We start from the raw sequence: 26,483 nt of genomic DNA, 5'->3' as shown, positions 1-26,483 counted from the left end.
AGCCTCCAAGGCTCTTGGGTACAGACTCAATGCTTTGGAGGGCTGGCTTTCTTGGTGGACAAAGTCACCTTAGATGCTAAGGCCGAGCTGTTAATGATATGAAAATCCTCCAGACCAACCAGAGGTGTCCAAACTATAAAAAAAAGGGGGAGCTGCTGTTTTGAAAGAAAAACCATGTGATTCTGAAACCTCCTATCCCTGAATTTTTCATCTTACTGCTTCATCTTATGATAGTTTTTTTTAAAGATTTTATTTATGTTTTTGACAGACAGAGATCACAAGTAGGCAGAGGCAGGCAGAGAGAGAGGGGGAAGCAGGCTCCCCGATGAGCAGAGAGCCTGATGCAGGGCTCGATCCCAGGACCCCGGGATTATAACCTGAGCCGAAGGCAGAGGCTTTAACCCACTGAGCCACCCAGGCGCCCCTTATGATAGTTTGATAGTGGTGACTTTCATGGTATCTCATGTCTCCACTTAAAAAATGTATAGCATTGGTAGAAGGTCTACCTAAGGGATATCATGGCCAGACATCCTGTTTGGAATCAAGTATTGGACTGAGAAAAGAAAGTTCCAATGGTCTAAAAACTTCTGAAACAACAGTGGGTTTTCCATCTTGTAAAATCTCTATGAATTCTCTAGATGGAAGGGGAAATGATCTCTTTCCATCAGTTCAAGCCCTGATCTTCTAATAGCACTTCTGTCTTTCACTATCTGCCCCTGGGAGGTGCACAGTAAACTCTCATCAATTATTTGGGAGGCACTTGGGCTCTAAGGAGATCTGCAATTTCAGAGTGGGCCTGTATACCTTGTCTGAGAGAGCACTGGTTCTAGGAGAGGATTCATTCCCACAGCCAAACCAAAATAAGCCTGACCTCATCTGATTTTACAGAGGGCAGCAGGTGCAAGTTTGGAGGATGCCGTTTTTGGGCCGTGAACAGTTGGAAGAAATACCTGAATCCTGTGTGTGTTGCTATTCTCTGCCCACGGTTCCCACATCATTCCATCTGTAGATTTACTTGACTCCGGCAACTTCATTTTGCCTTCCTCTCTTGGGGTTTAGAAGTGCAATCATAGGGACATTTGCCAGTGCTAAATAGGTCTGAAGGCAGGATCAGCCTTGCAGAGCCTAGAGGTTTCTGCCCATGCTGGATATATACTTGGGACTGAGTGTCCTGTGGTTTTTTTTTTTTTTTTTAATCAGTTTTACCCATTTTTCAGTGGGAAAGATGACAAAAACATTCCTGGGTATGACAGGGTCAATCTAATTTTATACTTTTCCACTCAATGCTTCTTTTAATTAATTTAACTTTAAAGAGAGAGCAAGGAGAACGATATTTTCCGTATATGCAATAGATTTGCCATTGCTCGCCTTTCCTTCCCTCTCTTTTCCTCCTTCCGTTCGTCCATCATTCATCCATCCCTCCATCCACCCATCCATCCAGCGTTTGCTGGATTTTTATTAAATCCCAAGTAGGCGTGAAACATTAGCCCATTTGCTCACACTGTTCATTTCAGTTCAACCTAGTCCAACCGTACAATTAAATGTTGCTCAAGTGTGGGTGAAAATCCAGAATACAAACTAAAGACACTTGTCCCTTTCTAAGCTGGCACTGCTTACAAACACGAAGCGATCCCTCTCAGCTGTTCCTTGGTGTCATGGAAGGAACATGTCCTTTGGAACCAAACAGATAGGAGTTCAAATCCTGATCCACCATTTTATAGCTTTGTGACTTTGGGCAATTTCCCCCTCTTAACTTTTGGGATCATTTCTTTGCATGCATTGTGAAAAAATGCTGTAAGAATTAAGTAAAATAATATACATAAAGCACCCATATCGGGTACGGTTTATGGTAAATTTATAGCAAGTGATATCTCCCTTCTTCTTCTTCTCTTCTGTTCATTTAACATTCACTCAACAAATGCCACTGAGTGCCCACCATGAGCCAGACACTGATGTAGAAGCTGGCATATGGCAATGGAGGGAACATTTTGCTCTTGCCTGTATAGATTTTACATTCTGTAAGGGTGTCAGACAGTGGGCAATGTGTCAGCCTACTGCTATGGAGAAAGAGTAGGGAAGAGAGGTTAAAAGGAGTGCTCAGAGACTGAGCTATGTAGGAGGTCAGGCAAATAACTTCTTTTATAAGGTGCCTTTTAAGTAAAGAACTAAAGGAAGTGAGTTCTTAGCATTAATAAAAGAACATCTCTTTAGCTATAGGGAGCCACATCACCTGCATTTTGTTGTTTTTTTTTTTTTAAAGACTTTTTAAAAGATTTATTTATTTATGGGGGGGGGGACAGAGAGAGAGGGAGAGAGAGAATCTTCAAACAGACTCCCCGCTGAGCTTGGAGCCTGGCCCAGGGCTTGATCCCAGGACCCTGCAATCATGACCAGAGCTGAAACCAAGAGGCAGCTGCTTAACTGGCTCTGACTGAGTCTCCCAGGCACCCCTCCCCTGCATCTTGTAAGGAAGCAGGTATGAACATGTGACGGATAAAGGAATGAATATTTCTCTTTGGGTGGTCACAGGGCCATTTCACATTATAGAACACTTACTAGATTGCTCTAAGCAGATTTCCCATAGTTTCCTGTCAAACACTTTAACACCCATACATACAAACCCGTTAGTATCCCATATTCTCCAGGGTTCTCCACTTTGCCATTTCTTTGTGGAAAAGGGCAATGTGACATAGCAATCAAATGGATGATTTTTTTCCTTTCTGAAGGTACATCCTGTACCCTGCCCAAAGCTTACCCTCTGATCTGGCCTCAGAAAAATCCATAATTCCACTGGAAACCTCTCAAGTAGGGTAAGACTTCCCATGGCCCAAATATCCCCTTTTAAGGAGGTCCAAAATCTTAGTCCTTGGCTGTGAGAGGGGACAGTGGGTGAATACTGGGGCTTGAGTCCTAGGGCAGACCTGAACCCCTCCAACCTCAGAACCAATTTATGGCATCAGTTCAAACCAGAGCTATGTCAACAGACCAAAGATCAACCAGTTGGAACACGATTCTGGCCATCTGGAAAATTTCTCTAGCCCAGGAGACCACTGCTGTGCTTGGTAAACTCTAACCCAGAGTTAGGAATCACTAGGAAGAATCAGTTGCAGAATCCCATTTAAATGTAACAAGCACCCAGGTGATGCCTTTGCCGCTGCTCTGGGGTCTGCATTTTGAGCATCAATTCTAAAGTGTCTACAAGCGTGGCTGCACATGAGAATTACCCGCAGAGCTTTTAAAAACTGATATTTTAAAAAACATCTCTTATCCCATCACCAATTTAATCAGTATCTGGAGGGAGGAGACCCAAACACCAGAATTTTTTAAAAAGATTTATTTGAGAGAGAGAGAGGGAGAGTACACAAGCAGGTGGTAAGGGGTGGGGGAGGCAGAGGAAATGGCAGAAAGAGAATCTCAAGCAGACCCCCCTCTGAGCAGAGAGTATGATGCAGGCCTCTATCTCAACCCCAAGAACATGACCTTGAGATCGTGACCTGAGCCGAAACAGAGTTGGATGCTCAACCGGCTGAGCCACACAGGCACCCCAAGGCACCAGTATTGTTAAAAATTCTTTGGTGATTCCAGTATGTAGCCAAGGTTGAGAACTGTTGCAGTTAGCCTACAACATGGTCTAAATTTCAAGCCACAGGTGAAGAGAATTAGCATTTGATAAGCACTGGGTATATTTCAGGTACTCCTTTAGGCATTCTACATAGATTAATCTCCTAGTATCAGCGTAATAGTAATCAGCATAACAAGATAATATCTGATTCTTGTACAGCTTCTTACAATTTTATAAGAAATTTTTATTCACATGCATTCCATTTAAGTCTTTTAACTCACTGGCTGAAACTACATGATTGGTTTAATAGATGAGTGAAATGAGGTGCCTCTCCGGGACTCTCAAAAAGCAAGTGTGAGAGAATTTCAGGCACTCTGAACTCCAGTTGTCTGCTTTTCCTGAGCATGCCCCCCTCATCTGAGGTTGGATATAAGAGGCCGACCATGCTCAGAAAGAGCACGAGAGTCACGTCAATGACATTGGGCACACTGCAGGGTCTAAAATCTAGTGTCACTCACTCCCAGCCAGAGAGATTTCACTGATATGCAAACTGATTAGGAGACTAAGTGCTGAATAGAGAAGGGAGCTCAGTCTGTTAGGGACCTTGGTAGACTGGGAGCAGCAGTATCAAGAGACTTCCTTAAGAGGCAATAGAACCCAGAGCCCTACACTGACCAGGATTCTGATTCTTGATTCTGCTACAGATGGTGGAACCAGCCTCCCTCATCCCCCACAGGGCATAATGAAAAATCTGTGCCAGAATCACCGTCAAAAATTATTGGAAAATAATCTGCTTACCGGCACTGGAAAATTGGTCATAACAACAAGCTGTCTTCCTACTGGTAGACAGGGCATTTCCAATCATCGTATGAGATGATGTGCATTCAGTATCTAAGAGGGCGTGGGAGAGAGCCACCGGGAAGGTTGTGTGTGGATGGCAGCAGCTTTTATGCGGTGAGCGGAAGTGGGACCTCGTAAGCAGGAAGAACGGAAGGTCCCTGCAGGGGGACGCTCAGGAGCAGCCTCTGACCTTGCACCCTAGCTAAATTCTGTTGAAAAATACTAGGAGACCTGGGTCAACCTGGCATGCAGCTAGCAGGATGCTGTGGCTATTCCTGCAAGACTCCAGGCTGCCTGCCCATCTAAGAGACCTAGCTCATCCTAAACAACCGAAGCGGCTGTCAGCTGCTCACAGCGAGGAAAGCAGCACAGCTCGTTCATCTTCTGTTCACTGACTCATTCATTCATTCATTCATTCACGTATTCATGCTGACGTGACTCAGAGTCTGGTAAGGGCAGTGCATATTTGATCAACTGATAGTTCTGTTCAGGGATTCACATTACTTATTTTCAGGCTCTAAAACATTCTGTAACTTGCCTGAGTAGATCTCCCATGGTTTCTCCTAATCCAATAAATGTGTATTGATTACAGGTTGGCCTATTCACTCGCTCCCCCAAAACATACATACCCAGTTAATAGTATCATCTTTGAACATGAGATGTGATATAGAATGCCCAGAGATCCTGAAACCAAGGTCCATGCACGTCTCCTTTCTCCTTTCCTTCTAGAGGTGCTGAGGTAGCAAGACATTGTTTTTATATGGGCATGAAGCTCTCTAGGAAAAAGTTTCAGTCCTCTTTCCTTTCTCCTTGTTCAGGCTGGAATGCTGTTTTCCAGGAAGTGGAGTGGTGTAGAGGAAAGGCAGTGGGCCTTGGACTTGGGGATAATATCCGTGTGAAGGCAGGTGGGGATAGGAAGAAGTAAACCGTTCCCATACCTGCTTGGGTGTTTGGAACGCCAATCCCAGGGAGCTAAGGAACTCCTAATGTGGAAGCCATATCGCTTATGCACAGCCCCCTCTGCCATCCTCTGCCTCCTTCTGCTGTCCAGTATCCTACACCCCCAGATCATTCATCCAGCTGTGTTTTTGACTCACAAGCCGATTGTGGTCCTTGCCCATATCAATTTGATTCCATTTGCTTTTTTTTCCACTTCCTCTATTACCAAGTTTGCTTTGAATTCAGGTTGCCCTCCAGAGGTTTCCAATCCAGAGAGAGAACTTCCACGTATGTCTCCATGGAGAGAAAGAATAGGTAAAAGGAGCTGGAAGGAGACTGGAAGAATCCCTCAAAGACGGACGGCACCAGAACTGAGAATGTGGAAGAAGCCCAGTTCGTAAATGGTGTGGGCGAAGTGGCTGAGTATTATCAAGCACAGACTCAGTCAGCAAAGTCATGGAGATCAGAGGGAGAGCTGCACATGAGGGCAGACATCAAGAATCTGTGAGCAATGGCAAGTCCTCTCTGCCCTCTGGGGCTCAGCTGGCTGAGAATAAGCAACATGGCACCGTGTTATCAGTCCTGAGCTCTCTGCAAGTAGCCTGGTGTCCTCAGTCTGTAAAGTGGCAGGGTTAGGGTGGGTGGTATCTAAAATGATGACTGGAAAGGGGAGCACCGGCTGCAAGTTGACAATATTTGTCAAAGTACCTTCCGTATGCCTGAACCACGCTCTTGCCAGACTAACTCATCGTCACACCACCACTGTCTCCACTTTACAAAACAAGGAGCCTGACCACAGACAGACTTCCTCCTTGAGAACTGGACTCGAATCTACCTGATTCGAAAGTCCATGTTTTAGAGCACACCACCTCTCAAGCATTCTAACCCAAGAGAGGTCGGTGACATTGGAGGACTTTCTCTGGCAACGTTTGTGGAACACATGATAGCAGCAATGGCTTGCATTGCAGTTTCAAGGGAGGAGTCAAAGCAAGAAACAAAAGAGCAGGGAAGAATCGGAATCATTGGGCAGATCCTCCTCTTGAGTCTGAGTCCTATGATGCTAACAGAATCTGGCCTCTACGGCATAACTCTGTGTACTGTCTTGGCTGAAGCTGAAGGAAACAGTGTATAAAATTGCAACCAAATGGTGTTGACACCTCAACAGAAAACTGGGGGAAAGTCAGAAAATTAATTCATGGGAGAAAAAAATGTAAATGGCAGGTAATTTTATAGGAAAATCCCATTTAGCTAAAAAAAAAATCAAAGAATTTTTGATGAAACTGTACAATGAAAATCTAAACAAAGATTTTTAAAACTCTGAAAATTGTGTCAACATCCCAAAATAGGCCACTTATCTTAAAAATATGCATGGTCATACAGTGGTATGCTAGGCCAGCATTAACATTACATTTGCCAAGAATATAACACTCTATGATGACAGAGGAATGCTCACAATATACTGAAATAAAAAAAAAGGAAACAAAATTATATTAATAATACAAAACAACTGAAAAATGTATGTTTGCATATAGACAGAAAATATGGGAGAGAAATCTCTCAGTACGTGAACTGTTTCTTTCTGTGTGGCTATTATTTTTGTCTTTGTTTTTCTTTTCCATGTATTCTGACATTTCTAAGTGAGTATGTGCTGTTTGTGGATGAAATGCCCAACCAGGAATCGGGATTACCAGCTGGCTGAGTCCCATCACTACAAAGCCACAGCTCTGAAGTAAAGGGCTCAGAGCAATCTAGATGCTTCTTAAAGACAACGTTTCATCAGACACGTCATTCATTCAGCAGGCCTCTACAGAACACCTCTACCGAACTATGTACCCCGCATCACCCCTGGTGCCTTCCAGAGCCAGACCCAGCCAAACTGGACAGCAGTTTGAATTTGGTGCCTCCTGGTATCATTTTATTTGCACTTTTTCTGCCTAAGCTTTTAGTGACCTTACATTCTTTCCCTTTATCAGACCTTGTTTTCACTCAGAACTCAAACTCGGTCAGACGCAGGTACAAGTGATTGGCAATATTTTAAAGGATCTGCCCACAGGGCTTTAACCAAGTAGGGACAAAACCCCTACCTACCCTAAAAGAATGAGGCCATCACGGCCAAATTCTAGGAAAATTTGGTGGGGAGATACTTGAGTGTTGTCAGAACCCTTCCTCCTGCAGTTCCTTCCCCAGCCCTTGCTTCTTGCCTGGTAAATTCCACTCATTGTAACAAACCAGTTCTTCCTTGTCATGCCTTCCACTTCTCTCCCAGAGAGTGGGGCTCTGGTTTGTGCTCTCAGAGAACCTTATAAGCCTCTCTATTATTACAATGAGCTCCTTGCACTGTAGATTTTGATTGCCCTTCTTCCATGATGGGCCATGAGCCACCCACGTGTCTCCTTTTCCTTTGTCCATAGTATCTCTCCCTGCCCAAACCCCAACGTGCAAGTGACAGATGTATGTGTGACTGATCAGCATTTCAAGACCCCAAGTCGGGGAGTGCCTCCTCACCCTGCAGACAGGGCTGTTGCTGGGTCTTTTCATGGTCATCCCTTAGAGTGGCAGGCAAAATCCATTCGAGTGGCAGGAGCTATGGTCAGCTCCTTTAAGTTTTTGTCAGAACGGGGCAGCCCTTACATGACAAGTTATGAGCTCCTAATCCCTAAAATTCTCTTAGGTGTTTTGGCTGGCGGTGAGGCAAGGAGAGGAGTGACAGCTCATCATTGTAGAATGCAATCGGCTCAATGGGTTGGAATCAATATTTTTTAATTGAAAAAGATCAAAATAGACAAGAACAGAACAGAATGAAATAGAAGAAAAGGAATTTTGTTAAAAATCCAAGTATTCCCCACACAGTAATAGTCCCTTGAAATCTGTATTTCCTGTGTGTGGATGCATGCATGTGTCCATGATCACTGGGTCAGAGTGAGTTATGATAGAAACGTCGGAAGCCACCTCCCTGAACAAGTTGGAGGAAAGGAGCCCTGTCCCTGCCCTGTCTGCCCATGTCTGAGACCTCATTCCTGTGGACATTCGCTGGGAGCTGCCTCCTCTTCTCTTAGCCCCCAGCAGCCACAGCCCCGGCACTGGCAGAGGATTTCCCTTAATGCAGCTTGGGGGGGGGGGTCCAGGGAATTAAAAGGACAAAATAACTGTTTTGATAAGGAGGGAAGTATAGAGGCTTACATCCCTTTCTTTCTACCCATGGTATTCCCAGAACCTTTTTTGTCCTGGACTCTGAGAAAGAGTCTGCACTTGACAGGTACCCCAGCAAATCCCCCTCCGCTCCCGGGTCATCACTAAGGAAGCAGGGACTCTTCCCTGGTTGGGACAGCTACGTGACTGGTATCCTGTTTTGGGATGGGGGAGAGGTTGCTCTGTGCTTCTCAACCCTGCTGCTGATACAGCTGGCCTCTCCAGGCCCAAGCCCATGGGCGGAGCAACTCTATTTAAGGCAGACTAGAAAGGATCCTCAACAGGGTATCTAGCAGCTAACTAAACATCATCTTATTTGGTTACAGCAGCAGTGCAATGCAGGGGCTAAGACCACCTTCGCCTGCACTGATTGAGTGACCCTGGGCAACTTACCCTCTCTGAGACTCAGTGTCCCCTTCTGTAAAATGGGGATAGGAACTATGCCAATGTCATAGAAATACTGTAAGGATTCAACATGTTAACATATACAAAGTGCTCAGAACAGTCTCTGTACACAGTGAGCATCCAATAAATATTATTGTTATTTAATTATTTCTTACATAGGTATAATGATTGTTTTTCCCATATTTATAGATAAGAAAAAGAGACTCAGAGAAATTAAGTCCCTCCCCTATATCATGTGCCCAGGAAAAGCAAAGCCAAAATATAAATCTAGATCTCCCTGACTTCATGTTCTGTGTCCTTCTCCTCCTAATGATTCCCACCTCAGCTTCAGCAGCCTGTGGGACATCGCCTATGCCCCATGGGTCTATGCCAGGCACTCTCGGATCAAAGGTGTCTGAAGGGATGGTGAGCCCAGGGGAAAGTCCTTTCTCAGGTCTACGTGGTCCTAGGTCTTTGGGGGAGATACATTCTTGAGGGAGTGTGTGTGTGTATGTGTGTGCAAGTGTATGTGTGTGCGTGGGTGCGCATGTATTTTAATATGCTGGAGATCATTACTCGTACTGGCATTCTTTCTGAGTTACAGGCTATCAGACAGTGACGAGCATGTGGGGTGGAATCCTTATGTCTTCAAAGAAGTTCTTCAGAAAAGTGTCTCTTGATAACTGAGTAGGGCCATTTGAAACAGAGATGACGATGTCAGTATTTCAGGGGCTAAGCAGCAGCTATGCTGTATGTCCTGGTTTCTTCCAGCCTCTGATATTCCCATATATAGTACAAAGATCTAAAAACTGTCCCTGCTTTCTCTTTGCTTGCAACCCACAGAGGGAACTGAATTTCCACTTCCAGCCCACGGGATAAGCCTGGGGAAAAATATGATGGTAGTTGTGATATTTTTAAAATGCTTAGCTTTTTGTCAACCCAAGCTCTCTGTAATAACCACGCCACCATACAGAAGAGCTCTGAAAATAGGTGTTTGTATGATCAAGAGACACTTAGAATTCTCAAGTACTTTTTAAATTATATTTTATGATATTTGAGATGATTTTCATGGAATTTATTGGTATCTATTTGGAGGGATTCAAATCTACATGTGTTTGATATATGGTAACTTTGTTAATCAAAATATTTGATTCTGTTGAGCTTTCTGATATGCTAGCTAATAAGCTGCTGTAATTCTCAAATAGCCCTGTCCCCAGGTTTGTGCCTAAGCTGGGCGTGGGGCTGTGAAGGGATCTTGGTGACTACTAGAATTCCTGGCATTCACAGGTGCTCCTGAAATGTAAGCAACCTTACACTGTCCAGAAGGTGTTGTGGGAATTGGCCCTGGAGCACTCACCAAGGATTAGAGAATGCACCCCCATGCCAGGCTTACAAACTGGCCATGTAATACAGATAAAATAAGAACTGACTTCAGCATCTGCCCTGAACACACACCAATAACTTTCTGAGAAAAAAAAAAAAAAAATCCCGCTAATGAACGTGTTACTACAGATCTCCGCATATGCACACTGTGCAATATTGACGGAACCCAAATCCCTAGAGGCAAAGACCACTTTGTGATATTCCCCATCTGACCCATGTGGAGAAGCAAGGTCAAATGCCTCCTGTCTCTCCAGGATCCTGGGGAAACTTCAGGGAGCGGAGAGGGGGGAGTTAGCACGCGAAATGGAAACCACAGATCATCTCTGAATTGCATTTCGACCAGGCTTTTCAATGATAGATTTAACATTGACTATTGCCCTTGAAAAGTCAAGAGGACCATCAGGTGACAGAGTTTAAATCAGAACTATGTGTTGTGCAACACATCTGACTGCCCCCATTTTGGGAGCCGGGACCCACACTTTGCTCTTCCCACAGCCCAGCTTTGCAACAAGGATATCTTCAGATTCAAACCAGACTAAACTGCAGCTGGACTTCAGGACAGAGTCTCCGCACCGGTGTTCCCACCTCCCAGCCGCTGGCCAGCCCATGCGCCCTGGGATAATGCGGTGAGCAGGTCCCCAGCTTACCTCGAGCACAATTTCTTTCAGTTGGAACTGTTTCTGTGCAACTTTGTCTGAGGACACTGCCTCATGGTAGTAGAGGCAGAGCACATCGTATTTCTTCAAAACCTGCTTGAAGTTTTTCTCCGTGAGACTGACCACGCGGTCCTTGCCATCATACGTGGGGAAGTTGAGCCCCTCTTCTGCCCGGCAGGAGGACAGCAGGTAGACCCCGACGATGAACAGGTGCACTCTCTCCATCTGGGAGAAGTTTCGTTTCACTTTTCCAGGAAGCCTGAGTGCGGGAAAGCGGCCGGAAGACTCCAGAGGACTGGCTGAGAGAAGTGGGGAGCAGAGAAGTAGATTCGGTCCCTCCCCTCTGTCCCTCCTGGGCCCGAGGACCAACTCCCCACCTCCTGGGCTCCAACCAAGCAGTGCTTTTAGGCTCAGGACACACGCGTGCGGAGACTGAGGGCCAAGCTGAGCGGCCAAGCCCCAGATACCTCGCATAGCTCGGCCCAGCCCCTGTCTCATCAGGAACTCCATTTTTAGGATGCAGTTGTTTCAGGCTAAAAATAAATCATGCAATGAATAAAATAGTTAGATATGCCTCTGTTGAGGGATTCGCTGACACGGTCTGTCCGAGGGGTAGGAAGGGAGGAGGCAGGAGGGAAAGAGGAGAATGTGTGCAGCAGACATAGGGAGGCCGGCAAGGTCAAGGGAGAGAAAGAGACTCAAGAAGGAGGGAGAGGCGAGGAGAGGGGAAAGAGATGGGACAGTAGTGGGACAAGTCAGTGAAGATGCTTGCACAGACACAGGGTCACCCAGACCTCGGATTTGGGGAGAGTATTCAGCCTGTCCCCTCCTGGCAGATTACTTGTCCCCTAACACTGCTCACACAGGAGCCAAGTGCAGCCCCGACGTGAGCTTCACATTCTGCACCTGCCTTTCCCTGCCTCCCATCCTCTCTTCTTGGGAACTTGGCCCTGGCTGGCCGCTGTACCATGCATGCTGACACGGCTCTGCCAGGCACTAGGCAAGCAATATAGGGACACCCTGCCTGCTAGCCCACCAGGGGCCACAGTTCCTCTTGATTTTGGCTTAGGCTGTGATGTCGGGGTTCATGGGATTGAGCCCCATGTCCAGCTCTGTGCTCAGTGGAGAGTCTGCTTGAGATTCTTTCTCCCTCTTCCTCTGCCCCTCCCCCTGCTCATGCGCTCTCTCTAAAATAAATAAATATTAAAATATATTTTAAATAAAATAAAAATTCAACAGTCTTCCTCAGAAACCGTCTTAGATTTTTTTGCTACCACCTCTGTCATATTTTTTTTTTACCTTAACCCCTAATGTAACATTTTTGCCCCTTTCTTCTTCTTTAAAGACAGATTTGTACACAAAGCCTAGAAGTTGAACAGAGAGTTCCAGTCCCCATCTGCCTTTTAATGATTGAATACACTTTGGAGGGGGTCACTCGTTCTCTCTGGTTCTCAGCTCCCCCCTTGTCAAATAACACTCTATTGCAAGGTTTGGAACATACAGATGGAAAAGCATTATTATAAAAATCAAGTGCCCAAACATGGTAGCTGTCATACCTAACTTTATTCTTGCTGGAAATGGTAGAGCATGGGTTATTATACTACTTGTCAATTTCTAATAATAATGGTTTGTGAATCCTTTCTTATCCATTTTCCGCTTGAATCTAGCAGACAATTGGGGCAGAAGTGATTAGTGTTAGTTTCACAGGTGAGCAAACTGAGATTCAGAGATTGGCAACTTGTCTGAGATTGCCTTATTAACTGCCAACATGAGGACTTGGGAATCTGGTGCTCCTGGTTGCCTTACCTCCAACTCAGGGCAATTCCCTGCGAATACCCCCTTTCTTAAGTGGCTCCTCAACCATCACTTCTGGTTAAACAACAGGCCAGTCATATCTTTTGACTCTTTAGAGTGGTCAATGGCTCTTAAAATTTGGACCAAATTTTTGTCTTTCTTGGACTGGGAAACCAGCTTTGGCAAGGGTGAGGACTCTTTCATGCATAACATTTACAGAGGATTGAAGGATAGGAGAAGTTTGTCATCCTACTCGAGGGAGACCAGACCCCTTCACTGCATCTGGAGGGCCTTACGCTGAGAGGCAGGGTAACAAGGAGCTGTCAGTCAGGACACTTCATGCCCAGGAAGCCAGGACATTGGAGAACCCCCATCACTGAAACCATGAAAGCCTTTAGTTCTTTCTAATGGTGAATTCTGTAAACTTTTAAAGATGGAGCCAAAAATAGCCATTCTAAGGCATGGTTAACTTTCCAGGTCATTGGCAAGCATGAGAGATCTCTGCTTTCTTTAGAGAATTTAAGGGGAGCAAGATTTCTGAGTGAAACGATGTATGTGTTGTCTTTTCAAGGTCAGTTTCCCAAAACTGTTCCCATTGTCTCAATCTCGTGGGGCTACCTTTATTTAGAATGTGCCCCACTTTTCTTAATATGTGAGGTTTTTTTTTTTAATTTTACTGAAAAACTGGGAAATATTTAAAGTCAGAGTCTTTGAATTTCCTGACTTGAAACTGATGAAAAGAGAGAAAGAAAGAGAAAGAAAGAAATTTTTTTAAATATTCTTTTTTTTTCTTTAGATTTTATTTATTTATTTGACAGAAATCACAAGTAGGCAGAGAGGCAGACAGAGCGAGAGGGGGAAGCAGGCTCCCCGCTGAGTGGAGAGCCTGATGTGGGACTCGATCCCAGGACCCTGGGATTATGACCTGAGCTGAAGGCAGAGGCTTTAACTCACCGAGCCACCCAGGCGCCCTAGAAAAAAAAGAAATTTTTAAAATTTAGTTAAGTCTTTAAGTCTTCTCTGGCTTCTGATCAACTCTGTATTAGCAGAAAAAAGCTCCATTGTGGAAAGTTCCTGTCCCCAGATCCTGGATTCTACTGGGGGCCTCACAGCCCAGCCCTGAGGACACATTCTGTAGAAATCAGGCTTCTCATCATCCACGGTCTACTTTTTAGGTAACTGCCATTTCTCTGGCTGCTTTTATTTTCTAACTTTTTTTTCCTTTGCTTTCTTGATCACCAGCTCTAATTAATTCATTTGGTAACCAGGGAATGTTTCTGACATTTCTGAATCAACCGTATATCTACCAGATCAGCTGTATCATTCTGGTTTTAGCTGCTGTCCCAGTCAGTGTATCAAGCACACACTCTTAGTTTTGGGGGATTGTGCTAAAGGGTATGTATCCTTATGTACCTATAGCAGGTATTTTTGCTTTGTTTTGTTTGAACAAGAACAAAATAAACAAATCAATATAAATAGAAGCTGATTATTGTCACAACTCAGTCCCCTTCTTTTTGCTACCAATTTCAGTCCTCCACTCTGTGAGTGGGCACTACATACAGTCCTTTAGTCTAACCTAACCGCTTTCATTTTTTTAAAAAAATTCTTCATGGGTGGCAGAATGATTATGCATGTTTTATTTAATTTTTATTAATTTAATTTTATCCTTACAATAATTCATTTTACAGATCAATCAGGACTTGAAGCCATGGTGTTTCCTTTATTTGTTAATTGTATTTTTATTGGGTATCTTCTATGCACCAGACACTCTTCTGGGTACTGGGGATTAGTTGCTAATCTGAACTCATTTGAGTTTACATCCTCAAAGGGAGACAGGCGGTAATCAAAAATGCCAAATGTGGGGTGCCTGGGTGGCTCAGTTGGTTAAGCCGCTGCCTTCGGCTCAGGTCATGATCTCAGGGTCCTGGGATCGAGTCCCGCATCGGGCTCTCTGCTCAGCGGGGAGCCTGCTTCCTCCTCTCTCTCTGCCTGCCTCTCTGCCTACTTGTGATCTCTCTGTGAAATAAATAAATAAAATCTTAAAAAAAAAAAAATGCCAAATGTAACCATGGGTTCTGTGTGCGCGCACGCGCGTAAGTCTGCACGCATGCGCACGCAGTGTGCGTGACGTAACGCCAAGTAGAGGCACGTGCTCTGAACCAGGGAACTGGGAACAAGGGAGCGTGGCTCGGTGGCTGAGGGTTTGGAAGGGTGGTTGAGGCAGGTGTCTGCCGGAGGGAACGCGGGAAAGGAAGGAGAGGGGCAAGGTAGGGAGCAGGTTGCTGAGGAAAGCGAGTCGCGGGGAGAAGAGGTGCGAGCCTCCAGGCTGGAGACCTAGGGGCTCCACCACGAGAGAGCGGCGTCCCGCCCGTCCCTCCTCCTCGCCCAGTCCGTCTTCTCGCTCAGACTCTATCTCCCGGGAGAACTTCCCGATTGGCTCACAGCTGCGCCGGGAGGTCTGCAGGGCAGGGACGCGGCCCGAAGGACCCAGAGGCCGCTCGGCGAGAGGGCTGCGACAGGCAGCTGAGGGACCTGGGTTCTGAGCTGGTCTGATGCAGCCCTGGCGGTGGGACCGACCGTGCTCCACACGGTCACTCACCTCCTGGCCCTCACCGTGCTCACTTGCGGGGACAAGGGCCAGGCTCACTAGTCTCCCTTGGCCCCTTACTGACTCTGAAATGTTTCAATTTGTTAATGTCTATAGAGGATTTCCTTTTACCAGGCTAGGCCTTGGCACAGCCCACAGGTTTGAGAAGTTTGGCGACGCATCTGCGGGAGGAGGGTTGGATGGGCGCGACTCTAGACAAGTCCTGCAACTAGGACTGCGCGGCCTCCAAAGGTCCCTTCTTCGGCTAAAATACTCCACCCCGTGGACGAAGCCGAGTATGGCATTTTTCTTTCCTGGGTCCCGCTGCTCCCTCGCACTGGGCTCCTAGTCCGGGAAGTCAGCCTGCTGGCCTGGTAGACAGTCCCATAAGTGCTTGTGTCTGGAGCCCGGCGTTCCCCGGCTTTGGGCCTGCCTTTACTAGATCAGAACAGGCCTGTTAGCCACCCCAAGACCTTCCTTTCCTGTTGCCTCTGAGTATCAAGCAGCCCCAGGAACTTGCTCCCCAACACCAGGAAACCCCAAACAGAACCAAGCAGGAAAAGACCAGAGCTAGTTGGGAAAAAGCCCAAAGCCCTCCCAATAACAAGTCCAGGTATTAACTAAGATCACTTCCTCAAGGAAGCTCTCAGTGTGGCCCATGGCCTGACTCACTCCTTTTACATAGTATTTCTCCTTGGAAACATTTCTACCCTGGGGATTTTATTTTCTCCCAGCTAGACTGAGCCTCATAGGAGCGAGGACAGCATCTGTTCACAGTAATCCTCAAAATCAGTCTGGCCTTTCCCAGTTCCCATTAAAAATTTACTAAATAAATTTGAAGCACTTAATTTGTACCAGGAATTATTCTAAAGTACTTTACAAATTTAAATCATTATCCCCTTTAACAGATTGGTAAACTGAGACACTGGGCTGTTAACTAACTATAGGCATAATTATCCCCATTTGACAAGGGGGGGTGGGAGCTGAGAATCAGAGTGTGAGTGATCCTCCAAAGTCTATTCAGCTATTAAATGGCAAAGTGGGGATTGAAACTCATCTGCCCAGCTTTTAGACTGCACCAGTCTTCTATGAGAAGAACTCATAGAAGTGGAATCATATATTATCTACTCTTTTTTTTAAAGATTATATTTATTTATTTGACAGACAGAGATCACAAGTAGGCAGAGAGAGCTCGGAGAAAGCAGGCTCCTGCTGAGCAGAGAGCCCGATGACCCTGGAATCATGAATCACAGGACCCTGGAATCATGACCTGAGCCGAATCGAAGGCAGAGGTTTTAACCCATTGAGCCACCCAGGCGCCCCTATCTATTCTTTTTTTTTTTTTTTTAGTTTGTCTTCTGCCATTCATCATAATTGTTCTGAGACTCAGTCATGTTATGGCATGTATTATTAGTTCATTCATTTTTATTGCCAACTAGAATTACATCATATCAGTACATACAATGTGTTTATCTGTTCCCTGTTGGTAAACATGGTGTTGTTTTCACACATAAAGCTCGTGTGAGTATTAAATTTAGATCTGTGATTTGAGTTAATTTTTTTAATATGGTGGGAACTATGGATCAAATTTGGTTGTGCTGTGTGTATGTAAGGATATCCAGTTGGTTTTGCACCACTTCTTGAAAAAACTGTCCTCCACTAGATTGCCTTTGTATCTTTGTCAAAAATTAGTTCATTATATACCTGTAAGTCTGTTTCTGCTCTCTCTACTTCTTCGTTCCTTTGATCTATTTATCTTTTAAATGTCAATACCACATAGATTTGATTGTTGTAGTTTTGAGAGTCTTGAAAGCAGGTAGTGTTTACCTTCCAACTTTCTCCTCCTCTTTCAAGTTGTTTTGTCTTTCTTAATGCCTTTTCATTTCCATGTGAACTTCAGAATGAGCTCATCAAGTTGTATTATATATTTATACGCTGTGTTGAATGTATAAGTCAATTTGGAGAGAATTGACACTTTTACAATACTGAGTTTCCTAGAACATGAGCAAGGTATATATCTCTCTGTAAATTTAGGTCTTTAATTTCTTTCAGCAGTGTTTTGTGGTTTTTCATATAATTGTCTCTCATCTTTTGGCAGATTTATCTGAACTATTTCATATTTTTGATGATTAAAATGATAAACTTTTGAAATATTGATTTCCACTTTTTGCTGATAGTATATATGCATTTGATTTTTGTATATTGGTCTTATATCCTTTAAACTTGCTAAACTGAATTATGAGTTTCTAGATTTGGGGGGATTCCTCTGCATTTTCTATATAGTCACATCATCTCCAAAAAAGATATTATTTCTTTATCTGAAATTTAGTTGCCATCTGTTTCTTTTGTTTGCTTTATTGAACTGACTGGAACCTTCAGTACAGTGTTGATAGACATGGTGAGATGGATTTCCTTGCCTTGTCTCTGATCTGGGAAAAGAATTCAGTCTTTCACTGCTAGGTATGAGAGTAGCTGTAGATTTTTTATAGATGCCCTTTATTAGTTGGAGGAAGTTCACTTTTTTCCTGGTTGGCTGAGAATTTTCACCAGAAATGGATATTGAATTTACTTTTTGGAATGGGTGTTGAATACACTTTTTCTGCATCTATTGAAATGACCATATGGCTTTTCTTTTTTACATTGTTGATTTGGTTAATTACCACATTGATTGATTTTTCAAAGTAAAATCAACTTTGGATTTCTAAGATAAACCCCATTTAGTCATAATATATTGTCCTTTTTAATAAATATTGGATTAAATGTACTAAAATTTTGTTTAAAATGTTTGCACCTTTGCTTCATGAGGGATATTGGTCTGCACTGCTTTGTGAACATCGAAAGTTGCCCATTTGGTATTTTCCTTCTGCCCAAAGGGCCCCTTTATCATTTCTTGTGATACAGCTCTGTTGAGGCGTAATTATCTTAGCTTTTGTCTGTCTTAGCTTTTGTCTAATGGTTTTGGCTTTTGTCTATCTTAAAATGTTTTTATTTTGCCTTTGTTTTTGAAAGATATTTTCGGTGGATAAAAGTTCTAGGCTAACAGTCTTTGTTTTGTTTTGTAGTATCTCAGAGTTGTTCTGCTGTCATCTTCCTTGCGCTGTGCCCTACAGTGAGCTGCTGTCATCCTTATCTTTGTTCCATTGTACACAGTTTTCTTTTGTCCGTTGGCTGTCCTTAAGATGTTCTTTCAGTCCTTAGTTTTATGCAGTTTGATTCCGATGGGCCTTGATTTAGCGATTTGGTGGTAAGAGTATTCTTCATGTTCCTGGTGCTTGGGGTGTGTTGAGCTCCTTGAAACTTTGGGAATGCAGTTTCCACGTGATTTATTACATGTTAGACCACAGTTTGTTCAGATATTCTTCTTGTCTTCTTCCCTCTGAAGAATTCCACTTAGGCAAACAGAGTCACTTGGGCTCATGACTCACTGATGCTCCATTTTCCAAGATTCTTTTTTTTTCTCTCTGTGCTTCATTTTGGACAGTTTCAGTTGCTATGTCTTCAAGTTCACTAGTTTTTTTCTTCTTCAATGTATAGGATTTGTTCATTCCAGCCACTGTATTTTTCCTCTTAGATATTACAGCTTTCGTTTCTAAAAGTCTGACTTAGGTCTTTTTGTATCTTCTTTAATTTTTTGAACACACAGAATAATAATTATTTTAATGTCCCTGTCTGCTAATTCTGACATCTGTGTCAGTTTTCTGGGTCAATTCCAATTACTATTGTTATCATTATGGGTCTTATTTTTCTGCTTTTTTGAATGCCTGATAATATTTGACTTGATGCCAGACTGTGAATTTTATCTAATTGGATACTGTGGTGTTTTTTTTTTTTTAACTTTTATAAATCTTCTTGAACTTTATTCTGTGATGAAGTTAATTTTGGGGAGGAAAAGTCTCCATTCTGATATCAATGTTAAGATATATTTTTGGCAGGACCAGAGCAGTAATTGACCTAAGATGAATTATTCTCTGTTTCCAAGGCAGGACTCTTCTAAGCAGTCCACCTAGTGTTTCACAAATTACGTTTTTCAGCTTGGCTAGTGGAAACAGGCTTTCTTAGGCCATGTGAGCACTGGGTACCCTTCCCCCTCATCTGATCCTTTTGGTTTGTTCTTTTACTAGTCTCATGGAGTTTCCTAACTCATGTGCACTCATTGATGTTCTGCTCAGTACTGGAGGAGGGCCCTCTGTGATCGCAGTCTTTGTGGTTGTCTCTCTGTGCAACTCTCTTCTCTGCTCCTATGGCCCGGGAGCTTTAGCCTTTTGCATCATCTGGGCCCTCAGCTTCTTCTCCTCAATACAGGGACTCTGCTGTGCTTATCCCTCCATGTCTGCTCCCTAGAAGCTCTCTGTAGGCCGTGTGTGAGGGCAGTTGTAGGGCTTATATCATTGGTTTCCTGTCTCTCAGGAATCACACTCTTCCATTGCCTTATGTGTTGTGTCTCAAAAACTGTTATTTCATGTGGGGTTTTTTTTGGATTTGTTTTGGTTGTGATTGTTTCAAATACGTGTGTAAGTTGGTATTTGTTACTCCATTTTGACTGGAAGCAAAAGTCTTAGAAAATTGAAATTTAGCTATGGACTGTACAAGCAAAATAGACAAAAATTACTTTTTGTGATATATGTTCATCATTCCCATAGATTACATTTATCTTCACTAATTTAGTTTTTATAATTTTTAAAGTTTATTTCTAAATGGAAGAGCTAAAGGTATAGCAGTGAAATTATGTTAGGATGCAAGTAACAAAAACCCAATGCAAGCTGGCTTAGCTTGTTTTACTGGAACCAGGGAGAGCTGTAGTGTCGGTATAATTCACCTGCTTGATAGTATTTTTCAGGATTTCTTCTACTTTTCATCTCTCTGTCCTACCTTCTCTTGTCTTAAACCCTCATCATGTTATTGGCTTATGCTTGGTTGTTGATAGATGACTGCAGACAAGTCCTGGCTCTAGGCTTTCTCTTCCACTTCCGGGAAGACAATGTGGGTACCTTTCCCCTCAGAAACCACCAGCAACCATCTTCTCCAATCTCCTCAGCTAAAATCAGGTCATGTTCCCACTTCTGAAAACCAGAGTCCAGGGGATGTACTTACACTGAATCACTGAGACTCTGATGGGTCAGCTTCCTCCAAAGCCCTGGACTGCCAGGAAGGAGTCATTGTCAAAAGCCAGTGGAATGGGGGTGCGGAGCAAATCACAGTGTCTACCTGGATGGGGATCAGGTTGTTTGTAAGTTCTTTGGGACAGAGAACACAATGCAGCAGGTGTGAGGCATATCTTTGTTCCTAATAAATGAAAGGCTAAATTCTCTATAATAGTATATTTTGGACTCTGACTTTAGAAATGTTGGTTATATCTGGATCTGTGAATTAGGATTTGGGTTGGGTAAAGTAAACTCACAGATTTAGGAAGATCATTTCCAGATGCAGTTAGAATTAGTTAATTTCATATGTGTCCTCTTGTGTTTCAGCACTGGCATTCTTGTATTTTTTGTCTTTGTACAATAATGTGCTATAGGCACAGGTTAAAAAACATGATGAGTGAGAATAAAGATAATTGAAAGCTCTGCAATAGCCAAAAGCACTGTGGCAGCTCAGTGACTGTCTGAGTCAGGAGCTGGCCTATCTGACTCACTAAAGGCCATGTGTGCTCATATTTAATTGGAGGCTCTCAAGCAGTTTTATTTTAAGTTGCAAGATATTTAAGTTAGTAGTTTGGGGACTTGTGAAAAGAAAAAGAAGTCTCAATGCCATTAATGTCATGAACACTTGAACACAGGGAACACTGCCACAACCCCCGAGCTGAGAAGTGCTAGAAGAGATCCATCTTTAGGGCTCACCATTTGCCAAACACTGCTCTGAGCATGTTACATATAATAACAAATATATATATCCTCAGATATGTTGTGAAGTAGAGCCTGTGATAATCCACAGGTGAAGCTGGAATCTGAGCAGCGGGGATCCATGCCCTCATGTGTATGTAATTAACCATTCTCCTCTGTTAAGTTCTTGGGGTAAACTTTTATATAAATAGTGGCTTTTTGCTTCACAGCTATAAGTAAACCAACATAAATACTGGGTTTTGAGCAGAGGTCCCTGTATTTCACACTGAGCTCTGCTGTCAGTTAATATTATTGCTCGTGTTGTCAGTTTTTCTAAGGTGTAAGTCCAGAAGGTCAGATCAATAGTTCTCATCTGAGGATGATCTGACAGCCCAGGAGACGTTTGGCAGTGCCTGGAAACATTTTCAGTTGTCACAAGCCAAGGCGAGGGGGTTGGTGTGTTACTGGCACCTAGTGGATAGAAGCCAGCGATGCATGAAACTTTCTGCAATACACAAGACAGCTCCCCGCAACTAGGAATTGTCTGATCCCAAAAAGTCACTAGTGCTGAAGTTGAAAAAAAGCCTGGGCTAGACGGAAAGATTGCTGCCCATGTGCTGGCTGAGACTCACTCTCCGGACATTCCCCTGTGTTTTGGTCTTTGTAACTTAAGTAGCAACGATCTTACCCCGGCTCATGGAACCTGAAGAATTCGTTCCTTGTTTGGTACGTGAGCACTGGCTTTGCCCTGCCTGTCTCCAGCCTCAACTGTATAGCTTGTTGCTCTTTATAGCTCTGTCTCCTTGCCTCATGGGCTGCAGGATAAGCTTAGTTTGGGAAAGACACTCTTGTCCTTAACTGTTCCAAGACAACTTGTCACAGCCTGCCTTGTTCTTTTACCTTTCCTGGGGTCATGCTTTAATATGGTCCTTTGATTAGTCTTTCTGCCTGTCCTGTTTGCTGGGTCCTATGGTAGTAGCCACCCATTCTCTGAAACTCCCTGATTCTGCTTCCTCAGCACACGGCCGGTGAGATGCTGGAACACAAGTGAGATGTTGTCCTGTGGAGAGTTCGCAAGTGCTAAGGAAGCTGTGAACCTAAAGGGGAGCGTAGGGTAGATCCTTCCAGTGCCCCTGTGGTGGCATCCTGAGATTTGTGGGCTCTTAAGAGCAGGGATGACATCCTCTCGGTCATCGTCTTAGCAATGTTCTGGGAACAGCCACTGTACCTTGCAGTATATGGGCTGGGCTTGTAGCATCCAGAAGCATTCCTGTGCCACTCCTTCTGAGGGCAAAGGGACTGCTAATCCCCCCTCTGACTCATAACTAAAACCAGCTTCCAAAGTGGTGAGGTTGTAGTACTTGAGGGAGGGGCCTCATGGCCACAAATACCTCTTCCACCTGTTTGCTGTGTCAACAAATTCCTGCCCATTCAGTTAACATTATCTCTCAGTTCAATTTTATAGGTGATCATTCTTTTTTTTAATAGATGATCATTCATAAACTCAGAAAAGTTAAGCGACTTTCCTGAGGTGACACAAATAATAAGTTAGATGATCCACATCTATATATTTCAAACCCTTACTCTTGGGTAGACTATTATAAGAAATCCCACGGCCTTATAAAATACTGGGTAAGACCAGTCAAATTATTTAAGTGTTAAAGTGACAAGAATAGGTCCTACTAAAAAACTCAAATGAAACTTTTAGACATGAAAAATACCTGAAATAAAAATACATAGGTAGGAGTAAAAGCAGATCAGAAATTAGGAAAGACAGTAAAAAGATCAGGAGTTGAAACGAGGGGAGGGACGAATAGACAGAGCAGGGGATTTTTAGGGCAGTGAGAAAATACTCTGTATGCTGTCATATGATGGATACGTGTTATTGTACACCTGTCCAAACCCACAGAACGTACCACACCAAGGTTGAACACCAGCGTGAACTATGGACTGGAGGTGATTATGACATGTCAGTGTAAGTTTGTCAATTATAAAAAATCCACCACTCTAGTGGGGAACATTGATAATTGGAGGGTTATGCCTGTGCGGGCCAGGGGGTAGCTGGAAAATCTCTTTACCTTCCCCCTCAATCTTGCTGTGAACCTAAAACTATTAAAAAAAAAAAAAGACTTATTTGGTTTGGTTATTTGTATGCAAGAAATGAACCTCAAACCTCACTTCATACCAGGCACAAAGATTAAATAGACTTAAATATGAGAGCCAAGAAAAATAATAGTTTTAGTTATGTGCGAGAAAGTATTTGTGACTTTGGGTCAAGCAGAGATACTATTAAGAAAATAAGAGCTCAAAATCAGAGAGGAAGAGAAACCATAAGAAACTTTCAACTCTATGAAACAAACAGGGTTGCTGGGGGCAGGGGGCAGAAAATGGGCTAACTGACTGATGGGCTAGTGAGGTGATGAGCACAAGTGCTACATGCAACTGATAAGTCACTGAACTCTACCTCAGAAACTAATAATACACTATATGTTAATTAATTGAGCTTAAATTAAAAAACACAATGGTTAGATAATCTGCAGCAAAAGGAGAAAACAGAAAAGCCACAGACTCTTTAAAACATTTTTACAAAACATACATCTGATAAATAACTTGCATCCAGAATGTATAAATCACTCTTACAATTCAATAATAAAACAACTCCACAATAACAACCCAGTTGATAATTGAGCAAAAGATTTGAATTGACACTTCACCAAAGAAGATAGATGAGTGGCAAGTAAACACATGAAAAGATCTGAACATCCCTAGTTATTAGAGAAGGACATATCAAGATGAGAGTAAGATATTACTACGCTACTTGCAGGAATGTCTAAAATTAGAAAGACTGATCATACTAAGTGTTCAAGAGCATGGCGAGCAAGTGGAATTCTTTTACATCTCTCATACGCATGCAAAATAATAAGCTCACTTAGAAAAACATTGATGTGGTTCCTTTTAGAGTTAAATGTACCCTTAGCATACAACACAACAGTGTCCCAGATATTTATCCAAGACAGGTAAAAATGCATGTCCGTATAAAGACCTGTATACAGATCTTTACAGCTGCTTTATGCATAATAGCAGAAACAATCAAAAATCGTGAATGACTATAGCTTTGTGGTATTATTCATATGATGGACTATCCTTCATCAATAAAGAGTGGATACACTACTGATGCATGATGTAACATGAATAATTCTAAAAAGCATGCTTAGTGAAAGAAGCCAGATAATAAAAGACTATCTATTATATGATTCTATTTTTTTAATAAGTTCGAGGTGATGGGGGGAAGAATGTGCAGCAGGAAGGGGCAAAGGGAAAGGTAGAAACAGACTCCCTGCTGTGCAGGGATCCTGAAGCAGGGCTTAATCCTGGGACACTGAGATGGTGACCTGAGCCAAAGGCAGATGTTTAACTGAGTCACCCAGGTGCCCTATATGATTGTATTTAAATGAAATTCTAGAAAACTCAAAACTGTAGCTGTTAATTTTCTAAGAATTTTGTGAGATGATTATTAAACACTGCCGATACTAAAAAATTGTACGATAATTTACAATTGAATTAAAGGCAAAGCTAATAAATACTCAAAACTCATAAACTTTATAATTATTACTTCAGTTCATGAATGTGCATGCTCTCAAGATTCTTTAGATCTGTAGTATCCGTTTGGTGGGAATTCTGTGTAATGGTGCTGTATTACACACATCTTTCCAATTCTTCATTCACTGACTCTCCTGCTGAGAGTGGGAAATTGACCATGGTAGGAGTATTTACACCCTGGGAATTGACAAGTGAAAAATCAGGGTTTTGTTTGATTCTTTGTTTTTCAGGAGAGTGGTTTTTAAACATTTGCCAACTCACCACTGAATGTACAGACAGGTGATCCTTTCTCCTGGAAAGGAAAGAATATACAGGGTGGAAGAAAAGGCATTTCTGGGGGAGTTTGGATTTGAACTAACCCTTGAAGACTAGAAAGACTAGAAACCAGCTGAGAAGGGAGAAAAGGGGGCATGTCAGGCAAGGGAGACAAAGCAAAAGGCAAGAGACACTCTGGTCAGGCTGGAATGAAGGCTGTGTGCAGCCTTAATGAGCAGTAGTTCTTGAATACACATTGGACTCACACAGGAAAGCTTGGAATGGCGGGTACAGTAGACAGCTGCTGGTTTTCTTCTCCCTTACTCTTTCCCCTCCTTTTCATAATAGCCACACTGGAACCAGCCATGTGGCTCCAGTGGATTCTGCCCACCACAGAAGATACCCTGCTGTGGTCCATAGCAGTGGATCCCAGGGAGGGATGTCCAGCCCATGATAGTCCAGGGAAAGCCCTCCCTTTGGTATTTTTTTTTAACTGGACTTGATATATCAATGGATATTTCACCATTTTCTAGTTACTAAGCTTGAAGAATAACTGTTCAGAGCTAATGTTGCTCACTTTGGGAGGTGATAATGGAATCAATGCATAAACAGAGATAGAAGGAAGAGAAAGAGAAATTTTGAGTCTTCGGTTCTAGTTGACTTTAGATCCGCTCCTCCTATCCTTCTTGAAGTTGGATATATGAGTCAATACATTTTCCTTTTCTTGCCTGACCTGGATCAAATTTGTTTTTTGTCCCTTGCAGCTAAAGATTGGTGAGCAGTACCCCATGCTCAGGATTTTATCATGTATTCTTCATCCCTGAAAACCCAAATTTGTATGTATAAGAGTAAAAAGGAGAGGCCCAAGCCTTTCACAGACAAGTGTCCTACTGCTGGGAGAGGTTTAGTTCCAACCTTTTACACAGTCTTAGGGAGTACTCTTGCAGATGAGGTGATCCCCACAGCTTTGGAACAGGAGGGACCTTTGGGGTCATCCAGGGAAGATATTTGCTTTGGTTTGTAGACTGTGTCTGTACAGCTTTTGGCTTCCACAGAAGTGCCTCATGGAGTCATTAGGGGACCTATAGAGAAGTTTCAGACTCCCTACTCCAGTAAGAGCAGCTTTATGTTATGTTCTATGCTGCCTAACGTAACATTGAATTTGACAAAAGGGTTCCATGACTTAGAAGACAGAAAAAGAAAGCAAAGAGCTCGAGTCTAGTTCTCTCATTCCCTTATAGGATTAGCAAGGGTGAAGGCCTATCCAAAACTTAGAGCTATTCCAGTGGCAGGCCCAGCAGTGGGGCCTACAGGCTCTAGTTCCCAGGTGGGCACTGTCTCCTGTCTGACGTGGCCAGCCTTTCATACTTGTTTCCACATTACTCCACGGGAATTCTTCCAAAGCCAGTACCTTGAGGTCAGTGTACAGACTTTCCCATCAGCTCCTTATGTCTAAAACACATGTGATTGCCCAG

The 26,483-nt window shown here is 43.3% G+C and overlaps 1 protein-coding gene across 1 annotated transcript in view; it reads right to left on the bottom strand.

Annotated features, from left to right (window-relative positions):
* Nucleotides 1-11,435, bottom strand: part of CASQ2 (calsequestrin 2) — a 60,848-nt gene extending 49,413 nt beyond the window's left edge. Inside the window, exon 1 of the mRNA XM_004771089.3 lies at nt 10,945-11,435. Coding sequence (XP_004771146.2) covers nt 10,945-11,427 — 483 coding nt within the window. The 5' untranslated portion in view covers nt 11,428-11,435. The remainder of the gene's footprint in view (nt 1-10,944) is intronic.
* Between the last annotated feature and the right edge of the window lie 15,048 nt (nt 11,436-26,483).

Source organism: Mustela putorius, unplaced genomic scaffold (genome assembly GCF_011764305.1).
Source record: "Mustela putorius furo isolate JIRA1106 unplaced genomic scaffold, ASM1176430v1.1 tig00000585_pilon_pilon_pilon, whole genome shotgun sequence".
Taxonomy (NCBI): Eukaryota; Metazoa; Chordata; class Mammalia; order Carnivora; family Mustelidae; genus Mustela; species Mustela putorius.
The sequence above is the reverse complement of the archived record's forward strand: the minus strand, read 5'-3'. Positions and strand labels throughout refer to the sequence as shown.